Below are 11,645 nucleotides of genomic sequence, written 5' to 3' on the forward strand. Positions count from 1 at the left end.
GCAACCAACAATGAATTGAAATTGCTCAAATCAATGGCATAGCAGCAGTCAGTGAAAGTTTGAAAAGAACAACAGAAACACAGAGCAAAAGGAAATTAAAAATAAAAAATCAAAATTGAACATCATAGTTCAATCTTTAGACTTGGGCGTATTATTCGGAGGCACAAACAAATGGACTCAGAACCCACTCCCAGTATGACCGTCCAGCTGGCACAATCATCACCGTCTATTGTCCCACAAGAAATGATGCAACAACAGCAACTCCTATAGTCGCCACCAGTACTCCATGCATGGTGATAAGGCGAACTGTACCAGAGGCATTAACAGTGGAGCTTGGAGGACTTTTCGTGGCGGGTGTCTTCTTCTCCGCCGGCAGTGCCGGGGCCAGTGCCAGTGCCGGTGCTTTAGCTTTTGCCGGTGCCGGTGCCACTTTTGGTACCGGAGTACCAAAAATGCTCCAAGGAAGAAGCACACTATCCACCTGATACACAGCAAGACGGTTGGCCGTATAGATTGAGCCAGATATTGGAGTGTTCATAACGCCGGTGGACACTTTCACTATGTTACCGGAGCTCGTCACGTTAAGCGGGAACTCACCGGGATCGCTGCCTCCAGCTTGTGTCCGCAATGGGTTGGTGGCAGTTTGAAACTGTGCTGGGGTGATAAAGGTAGGCAATATATGAAACTGCAATAGCTGGATCTGCTGTTCATCAGTGAGAGAGTTGAGAGTGCCCTGTTTTAGGCTCGAAAACGCAGCATCGGTGGGTGCAAATACAGTTAGGCCATTGTTTGAGTCTTTGAGCTGGGCATTGATCTGGGAACCCACACTGGTACTTTTCAGAAGCCGGAGAAACAGCGTAAAGCGGCCATCCTTTTCGAGGATTTTCATGATGTTGGGGCGACCAGCAGGTACGGGGGGCCCTGGCGTGAGGGGAGCAGTACTCGGTACTGGGGTTGCTGCTACCACCGGGGATGCTGGAGGCGCTGCTACCACTGGGGACGCTGGAGGCGTTGCTACTACCGGGGACGCTGGAGTCGGCACTGGGAGCACTGTCGGGGATGCTGCAGGGGACTGAGCTAGGGTTGTGCTGAAATGGGAGTGGAATAGTAGTGTAAGTGAGAGAAAGAAGAGAATTGGGTTCATCATTTTCTTGGTTCTTGGTGTGGCCTAGCTGGAAGGGTTGCTTATAAGAAATCGATATATAGAGGTAGATTAAATAATATATTGAATGGAGGAGTGGGCTTGAATGGTGTATTGAGTTGGAGATGGAAAACAGAAGGAGAGATTAAGAGGCTTTAAAGAGAGATTGGAAGGATAATGTTAGGTGAAGTGCATCCATTTTAGCAGAAAACCAGTTTGCATCCAAATGCGGTACGGTGGATATCATACAAGGTTGCTTGGTTTTTTCATTTGATATATTAAAGTATCAGTGCTAACAACTTCTTATTTTTAGGATGAAATTTTTTGTGGCAATCAAAATTAATCTACCTATTCAAACAGTTTTTTAATTTGTATATGCCATTAATTTATTTATTTAGCAGCAATCACGAGTGGTGGCAACTGGCAAGATGACAATTAAAAAGGAAAAACGAAATTTTTGGTTATGATTAAATTTTATTTTTTTATTCTTTTGGTGGTGATATGCATCTTTATGATCTATCACAGGTTAAATGTGACGTTTGGATAGCTCAATGTGAACTCTGTTATATTGTGTCTCAAATTTTTATTGTAATAAGGCTTTTATTTTAAAGTTTTACTGTGTACCACTTCACGAGACTCCTTCGTTATTAGTGTTCACAAAACTGTATCACCCTCAAGCTAGGTATCTATTTATAGAACTCAAACACATCATCTAACAAGTAATTACCTAATATAATATAACTCTAAAATAGAAACTTAATTACAATAGAAATTTGAGACATATTCCTAACAATCTTCACCTTGTCTCAATTTCTATGAAGCCAATCCATCTTCACCTTGCCTCAAATTTTATGAAGCCAGCCATGGCTTTCCATGTCATTAATATGAAAAATTCTTTAATCCCTACTGCTTCAATCTTGTCAATCCTCCTACAAAACTCGGATTGTCCCCTGCTATGCGTTACTCGGTCATTTAAATCCTAAGACTTCACCTTGATTACTTGAACTCCATGGCATGTAACCCATCACAATTTTTTGACCATCATGATTAAACAAATTGATTGATTGACTCCACCTGCAACTGAAATTCTTTACGACCTCTTGAGACTTTTGTGTTTTCCAGATCTTCAAATAATTAAAGGCGAACTTCCCAATACTAATTTTGGCTCTAATACCACTAGTTGGAAAAATTGACACAACAAATAATACGCAACAATAACCTTGTATACAAGTTTTTTCTTTAGACACAACTAAAGGTTTACAATTATGAAGAATAAATTATCCTTGGATCACCACAATAATATACTCACCAAAGTAGATGGATTTCAATATTAATAAATTCAATAAGAAAGGTTTAAATCTTACCATGTGGGCAAAAGACAATTAAGAAAGTGGATAAACATAGAAGGCTAAATGAAATATATGAACCGGTAGGTGTACGTGTAGAGATCGTCCCCATGAATCACCATCTAAAATTTAAGCCAAATTGATACAAAAATCACCGTCCAATCTTCCGGTCCAAAACTCAACAATTAGTATCAAAGCTTCTGGCGCATCCAACAAAATTTATTTTAATGAATTTGATTTTAGATTTTGAATCAGAACTATAAAATAGGGATATATTCATTGAAAATTTTCACTATACGCGTCTAGATTAGACTATGAATGGGCATAAAATAGATCAGATTTAACTTTAAATCTTATCCAAATCAAACATATATATTAATTTTACTTTATTAAAATATTTGTGTTGCCTTGGTATATGACATGGATTCAAACCACATCAGGATAGAATCCTAGTTCTAAAATATGGAGTTGGAGTTGGCACTCAACCCCTTATGTGTTACACATATGTAAAATGTACGCGCGAAAAAAAAAAAAAAAAACCTGGGTCGATTACATGCAACAAGTTCTATTTTGTTATAACAACTCTTCTGATATTTTTTATATAGTCTCTTAATTTACTGATTATGGTTCGCAGTTACTGTATCGATTACGGTAACGATTGCGGTCACGGTTCAATGGATTCGGGCAAATATCGGTATAAACCGGCTGTGTTTAACATTAATTGTGATACCTCTCAATTCCAGAACACGGGTCAATCAAGTCCGCGCATGACACCGAGGGATACTAAAACAATTAGGTAATAAATGAACATGGAATACAAAAAATAAATAAGAATAAATAATAAACCTGAAAAGAAACTAAATAAATAATTCTTCATAAAATAATCTTCCAATAATAATCTAAATCCTCTGATACCAATAACCATCTAGATTATAACTCAGGAATCCATAACGTGGACCCCTAAAAATCCCAACTAGAAATTATAACTGAAATAAAATCAAATCTAAAGATAATCATATAAAGAAGAATCCTAAGTAGAATCGGAAGAGTGAAGTAGATTGTCTCTGCTCAGCATGAACAATTTTTAAGTCTGGAACTGACGAACACTTGAAAAATAATAGTGCGTCAGGCCAAGACCAAATTCTACTATACTATATCCCAAACAGAGACCCGATATACGTATACATCCTAGTCAACTCAACAATAACTACATAGTCGATATATATATATATATATATATATATATATATATATATATATATATATATATATACACACACACACACACACACACACACACACACTAAAGGACTCTCACAGGACTACAAGGCGGTCTCAACCTGAATAGTATGTAACATGCCGAACACGCATATAGTGGGTATGAGTACCATGATATACCAGGGCACACAACTATCCACTATATCCAGTTATGCGTCTCAGATAATATACGCTCCCTAACCACTGATCCTGATACTTAAACTCATATCATGGCACATTTCCATATATATATATAAATCCATCCTATCCAGAACATAAAAGTAAACTATCCGCCATAATCTTTCAATGGTATGTCATCCAACTGGTTCCGTAGCGTGACACGAATAGATGGAACTTAACTTAATAGTTAATCCATCCATTATATACCCCCACATCTTGACAATGGTGCATTTAATCCATAATCCAACAATTGATGCAACACATATATTTATACATCAAATAATCCAGAAATAGCATGGTATTAATCATATAGATATTTATTGCAAATATTTAAGCAATGATGATAATTTAAATAACATGCAGTTAACTTACACCACAAGTAATTAACCTATATCTCAATTAAATTATATAAATCCTCCTAGTCATGATTAAAATCATTTAAGCACTTATTTCAATTGTTAAAACAATTTAAGTACATCAAAACATCCATTAAACAACATACAAGTTATTTAAAATCTCATATTGTCCAATTCCTTAGCATATAAATGTATATTATGCATTCTGAGAATTTCCCAAGTCCAATTAACCCTTAAAATTTAAGTGAAATAGGTTAAAACACTTTCTAGGTAAATAAAACGTCGCACCTAGGTCGCAGCCCAACTTAGTCAGCTCCTTCACAGGAGTCGACTCGATTCCTAACTGAGTCAGCTCATTCTCAAAGGAATCGAATCGGTTCATAAATTCAGTCGACTCAGTACCAATTGAGTCGGCTCGATTAGCAACTAAGTCGGCTCAGTTGAAACTGAGTCTTCTTGTTCCTGTTACAAGTCGTCTTCTTCGTTTCTCCAACCTTTGCAACTCCTCAAAACACCATTGTTAATGGTCCTAAACTTTGGTCTAAGTCCTATACGTCCTTAATTATTTATTTTAGATGTTTAAACTTGTAAAGATCAAGTTTAAATACCATATCATGCATCAAATCACAAGAACATACAAATCAAGAACATAAACATATATTCACAAAAAGCCTCTATTCTAATCGGATTAAGCATGCATATACATTCAATTTTAATCTTTATTTATCCTGGAACTATCGTAGGCATGTAGAGAACAGGTAATCCAAGGAGAAGAGATAGAAGAAGAACTTGCCTTAAGGTTTTGGATTGAAAACCTTAACCTCCTTCTTTCTTGCTTTTTCGGTGACCTTGGTTGCCGTCAAGACTCTCTGCTTCTCCTGATCTAGTCTACGAGCAAGCCCCACTCTCATTCCTTGCTGCGGCCTCCTCCTTGGCCAACTCCCTTTCTTCTTCACTCTTACATTTTCGTTCTAAAACTCTTTATTTCTCACCTCCCCTCTTGTCTGCGTAATAGGTTTTGTAACCCTTATGCGGACTAATATACATATATGTATATACACTAAATCATAATCCCTTCCCAATTCTAAATGCCTTAAAGAATAAGAAAAGAATAAAAGAATAGAAAAAAAATAAAAAATAAATAAAAAAAACTTTATACATATATACAAATCTCTGCCTAACGCGATCGATATACATATATATATATATATATATATATATATATATATATATATATATATATATATATATAGTTAAATAATACATCTATCTATATATATACACATTGACTATCCAGTATTATTAATACTATTACTATTAATAATAATAATAATAATAATAATAATAAAACTATCCTTATATACATATATACATATATACCTATATATATATATATATATATATATATATATATATATATATATATATATATATACACACACACACACACACAGACACATACACAACTATTCATGGGTAATTATCCATACCAATTAAGCCTCCTATTCAAGTAGTCCATGTGACTCCAATGGTTGGTCTACTATTTACTACTATCCAAATCCAACTCCTTAAAACATAAAATAAATAAAATAATTAAATCATTTAATCATAACAATTAATTACAAATAAATACACATCATTTAAGCAAGCAATTAATCATACCAACAAATTAATTAAAACACACCATTTAAGCACACAATTAAATTAAATAATTAATTCAATTAAATAAATAAATAATTAGCCACATAATCAAATAATCAATTAAAAATGTAATAAAATAATTAAATAAATCACAAGACAATCATTTTAAAATTAGAGGTATTACAATATTGGTCCTTTGAAAAAGGGTTACAAACCGAGTGATATGTCGCGTATCGGGTGATACGGCGAACCATGCTACTGATATAAGTTATATAAGTGGACATATATATATATACACACACACGCATATATATATATACATATCATTGATGTATTATATCCATATGTTACATTCGATGCATGGAAATGGAATAGAATTGTCATTCTCGTTATACAGTTTGGTTGCAAATATAAAATGATATAAGATTGAATGACATACCATCCACATTCTAATATTTAGTTCGACCAAATTTAAAACCTACAATATAATGAATTTCAAATTGAATTCTTTAAAATATCCCTTTCGGTAACAAATAAATTAAACTAATAAAATAACATTCTTCGATAATATTTTAAAAATAAATGGTGGTGTTGGAAGGCGGCAGTTAGTGGTTGTGGCCGGTAGTGAAGGCATTGGTGGTAGTGGAAGGCAATAGTGGTGTAAGTACTGGTGTCAAAAGGCAGTGGTAGTGGAAGGCAATAGTGGTGTAAGTACTGGTGTCAAAAGGCAGTGGTGGTGGAAGGCGGCAATGGTATAGGTGGAAAACGACAACGGTGGCGATGGTGGCATACATGGTGACGGTGGTGGAAGACAGTGGAAGTGGCGGTAGCACTCACTACAAGGATGAAACATTTTTACAAGGCATCAAACACGTCATGAAAACTTATTCTTGCCGCATAATATGCCTTCATCCATAAGATCACATAAAAATTCTTCATTTTTTATGGGTAATAATAAAGCTCGAAAGATAATAAAATATTCTCTTGAAAAAATATTTTGTCTACGTAATAAATTGAGTTACAAATTGCATAGTCTTCGTTAATAATTCATTTGCATCAAACTTGACCCCTCATTAATATGCCTAAATATTCACAACACATCTTGGCAAGCTGTGAATCATTTAATATGTGCTTTTATTTATGGAGTTTATCGCCTCATAACCCCTAGGACTAGTTTGGTGTGGTTGAATGAAATAAAGTGGAATGGACTGAATTAGAGAATGGAATGACCATTCTCACCATTCCCATTCTCATGTTTGGTTGCAAGAAAAACTCTTTCTTGCCTTCTTTTTCTCTCCAAACATCATATTTTTGTAAAACCTATATATATATATGTGTATGTATGTATTTATATATATATATATATATATATATGTATGTATGTATGTATGTATGTGTAGCCGACGTTTATCAAATATTTTTTTATTCATTTATTTATTTATTTATTTTTTAAGTGGGAATGGAATGGTCATTCCTTTAGTTGAAAAGTGGAATGAATTAGTGGGAATCACCATTCTCGGAGAATGGAGAGAATTATCATTCCAACTTTAAAATTAATTACCAAACTAGAGAATAGAAACAAAATCATTCCATTCTCACTTCATTTGATTACATTCACTCGTACACCAAACATGGCATAAAGTAACATAGAATTTTTTTAAAAATAAAATAAAATCACCCTCAAATAATACTTAATTCTTTTTTTATGTATAAATAAGTTGATTTCAATTCAAACGATAAGCATCCAATACATCATGATAAATTAGGGCATACCCCAACTGGCACGATACATCAACAAACATTATTCAAAAAAAAAAAAAAAAATTATTGAAAAGTACCCTTACCTAATCAATGACCGGCATTGCCAACAATTGCAACTAAACATTTTAAGCAATTATTTACTTCCTCTTCGATTTCCCAAGATCATTATTTCTAGGACTTAATTCATCCGACTATTTTGGAAGATATGATTTCTCATTTGCTTAGGCAAGGTACTAAGGAGGAACTAAAACAAGCTCTCGATAACATAGGTCCTTTCAAGGCCCTAGGACCTGATGAGTTTACTTCTTTGTTTTTCTAATCTAACTTGACAGTTCTAAAGCATGATTTGGTCAGTGCTTTCAATCAGTTCCTTCAAAGTGGTAACATTTTAAAGAGCTGGAATCACACTACCATTTCTCTCATTCCCAAAATTAATCAACCATCACTGATTTCTCAATTTCAGCCAATTTCCCTCTGCAATGTGACATAATTTTTTTTTTTTTAAGGTCTTAGCAAACCGCTTAAAACCTTTCTTGAATTCGATTATAAGCCTTAACCAATTAAATTTTGTCCTGGGGCGCTCCATTCATGATAACATCTTTATAGCTCATGAGCTCCTTCACATGCTTAAATCAAAGAAGAAAAGCAATTCCAGATTTTTGGCCCTCAAAATTGACATGGCCAAGCCTATGATCGGGTTGCATTGGGAGATGATGATGTGAAAACTTGGTTTTTCACAGCAGTGGATTAATCTTATGATGTCCTATATTCGAACGGTTTCCTACTCGTTGAAAATTAATGGAGAATAGGGCGGATTGTTTTCTCCTTCTCGGGGGCTGCAACAAGGTGACCCTTTATCTCCTCTTTTTTTTCTCCTTTGTACTGAATGTTTATCCACTCTTCTTCAGAATGCCTCTCAGCAGTCCTCCATCTCTGGTCTGATGATTAATCGTGATTTGCCTCATATTACTCACCTATTATTTGTTGATGATGCAATCCTTTTCTACAAATCTGACTACTCCGAAGTGGCTAGTCACAAATTGATCGATATTGCAGGACTACAAAGTCCTCACAGAAAAAATGGTTAATTTTGCTAAATCTGGTGCTTTCTTTAGCCCTAATACACCTTCACTTGACAGGGACATCATACGCCAACGTCTGGGTATCAATGAAAATGGTTGGGGTAACAAGTACTTAGGTTTGCCAACCATATTGGGCCGATCTAAGATCAATGTTTTCAACTTTTTGGTAGAGAAAGTCAGTTCGAAAGTCAAACACATTAAAGGGGAAATGATATCAAAAGCCGGTAGCTAGGGAGGTTCTACTCAAATCCGTTTTTGCATCCATCCCCGCATATGTTATGGCCTGCTTTAAAGTTCCACTTACCCTTTGTGAAAAATTAAGGAAACAGTTTATGAAGTTTTGGTGGAGTGGAAAGGAGGAAAGTTCCAAAATTAAATGGATTACTCAGGATACTTTATGCGAACCAAAATGTAAAGGGGGTTTGAATTTCAAAAATTTGGAGTGGTTTAACTTGGCACTGCTTGCAAAGGTAGCTTGGAGATTGCATCAAGAAGACAGTTATCTTCTTTCCCTAGTTTTCAAAGCTTGCTATTTTCATTTATGTTCCTTTTTATCATCTCCGTGCAAACCTGCCTCCTCTTGGGCGTGGAAGGGTACGTATTTGCTCAGTTAAGGACATTATTGCTAATGGATGATGTTGGAGAGTGGTGGATGGTTCTAAAATCAATGTCTGGGGAGATCCGTGGTTGCTGACCCTTGAATCCCTTTATTACTTCTCAACGTCCTTCCTATTGTCATATTTGTAAAGTCTTTGATCTCCTCTACCCGGACACAAAGCAATGAATCGAATTGCTCGTTGATCAGGATTGTTTTCAATGATAGAGATGCCGATCTAATTGTTCAAATTTCTTTTTGCATCTATCCAGACGTCAGATTTCAAAGTTTAGAAAGGCTCAGCTAATGTATCTTTCAATGTGAAGAGTGCTTACAAGCTTATTACTCAAATGAACCAACCTAAGCTCCCTATTGTTGATAAGGTTGAGAGCAGTCATATTCATGAATTTAAACCATCCTGGAAAGATATTTGGTCAATTCACGCATGGTGAAAGATTAAGTTTTTTCTTTAGCAATATGCTCATGATAGACTTCCTACTATGTTGAACTTGAGAAAGAGAAGAGTTGTTGATTCTCCTATTTGGAGGTTGTGCGGTGAGGATGAAGAAACTGTTTTGCACCTTACCTCTCTTTGCCCATCTTCCCAACTTGTGTGGAAATTGAGTCATTTTCATTTGGTTTTTCCTTTATTGAGGAGTAAGTCTTGGAATCATTTATAGTCTCAGTTATCTCAAAATTAGAAATCCATTCCAAATACCAGGGATAATTTAAGTCTTGCGGCCTTCATCATTTGGGAAATTTGGAAGAACAAAAATACTTGGCATTTCTCCTCTTTCAAATGGGATCCCTACTACATTTTAGAGCGAGCTACACAAAATTTTATGGAATTCTCTTCATCTTTCAACCAGGATTTATTACTCCACCCGACAGCGTTTCCTCACTCCTAAACCTGAGCATTAGCATGCCCCTCATAGAGGGATGTTTATGTGAGATATATATATTTTGAGAAGATTGTAAAAATATATATGTTCTGTAATTGGCAACTTTCGATGTCAAAACAAGTTCTAGTCGAGTTGTAATTTCAAGTTACTATATCGGGATCAACAGCGATTGCAGATTTGGAAGATTGTTCAAAGATGTTATAATTGTGATCATCACAGAAAAAGAAGAACACTATGTTAGGAAGAAATCCAAAAAGGTTAGGACACATTCCATATTTGGTAATTTCAAGTATGGTAGATTTGAACCTATTTATGATTCTTGGAACAGGTTCAAGCCATTAGAATTTCGTCTAGAAATCATTCTGCCATTCTGGAACCTGTTCCCATTTCTTTGAATAGTTTCAAGTTTTCAACATTGGCCTCAAAATACATTCTGCCATTCTGGAACCTGTTCCCAATTCTTTGAACGGGTTCAAGAGTCCTGATAGCCTATGGAAAGTTTAGTTTCCTGTTTCAGATTTCTCTCCTAGTTGGTTTAGAATTGTACCAAATCCTATGCACGAATTTTATCTTATTTTCTGAGGGATTAGGACTTTCTAAACTCTATCTAACCTTGTCATATACATTGGTTTATTCAAGGCTTTAGGGAAAATCAATTCTATATTTTAAGAAAGCCTTTTTAGAGAGAGAAAATTCAGAAAATCAAATCTGATTATTCTGAATTTGTTTATGAGAGCATACACATATATTCATGAGTGATTTAGTGGTGTTGTTCTCTATCTCATCAGAATTGGAGCTATATTGAAGATTCAGATATTCCGAATGAAGATCAGGATTTAATTCTTCTACAATCGAATTCAGATCTTGAAGAAGAGAAGTAAACGCAATCACACTTTGAAAGGGTTAGAGCATTCATAGAGTGTTGTCTGATCTACCTGCTACTCTTCTACAAATATTAAGTGTAAGCCTGAGATCAAGTTGTTGTTGGACGGGGAGTCGCAAAGCTAGAGGATCGTCAGCAGTTGGTGTGGTGTAGAACGATAGGGTGTGAGCCAGAGTCAAAGTTTGGTATACTTTGTTTTTTAAGCATAGTGGATTGGTTTACTTTGGACTGCATAGTCCACGAGGTTTTTCCCATAACAGTTAATGTATTTTATCAACTGGGGTTTCCTCGCTAAAAATCCTGGTGCAATCTCTCTAACTCTAACTTACTTTATTTTTCATATATTTGTGATTGTGAATGTTTAAATTGGTCATATAATTTAATCAATCATAAATTGAGCAAGTTGACCTAATAATCAGATCTAGGTCATAAAGGAGTTAATCACAATTGAAATTAACTAACAGTTTCCGCACCCCGCGTAACTCTTGTTTTCACAATTTG

At 35.1% G+C, this 11,645-nt stretch overlaps 1 protein-coding gene across 1 annotated transcript; it reads right to left on the reverse strand.

Moving 5' to 3' along the window:
- Nucleotides 1-226: 226 nt before the first annotated feature.
- On the reverse strand, nt 227-1,147 carry LOC132269764 (fasciclin-like arabinogalactan protein 11). Its single transcript, XM_059771013.1, has 2 exons — nt 1,060-1,147; nt 227-918 (listed from the first exon to the last, which is right to left on the reverse strand). The coding sequence occupies exons 1-2, from the start codon at nt 1,145-1,147 to the stop codon at nt 227-229; spliced, it is 780 nt and encodes a 259-aa protein (XP_059626996.1).
- Between the last annotated feature and the right edge of the window lie 10,498 nt (nt 1,148-11,645).

This window comes from Cornus florida, unplaced genomic scaffold (genome assembly GCF_030987335.1).
Source record: "Cornus florida cultivar Cherokee Brave unplaced genomic scaffold, ASM3098733v1 CherokeeBrave_3.0.0_Hap2_Chr08, whole genome shotgun sequence".
Taxonomy (NCBI): domain Eukaryota; kingdom Viridiplantae; phylum Streptophyta; class Magnoliopsida; order Cornales; family Cornaceae; genus Cornus; species Cornus florida.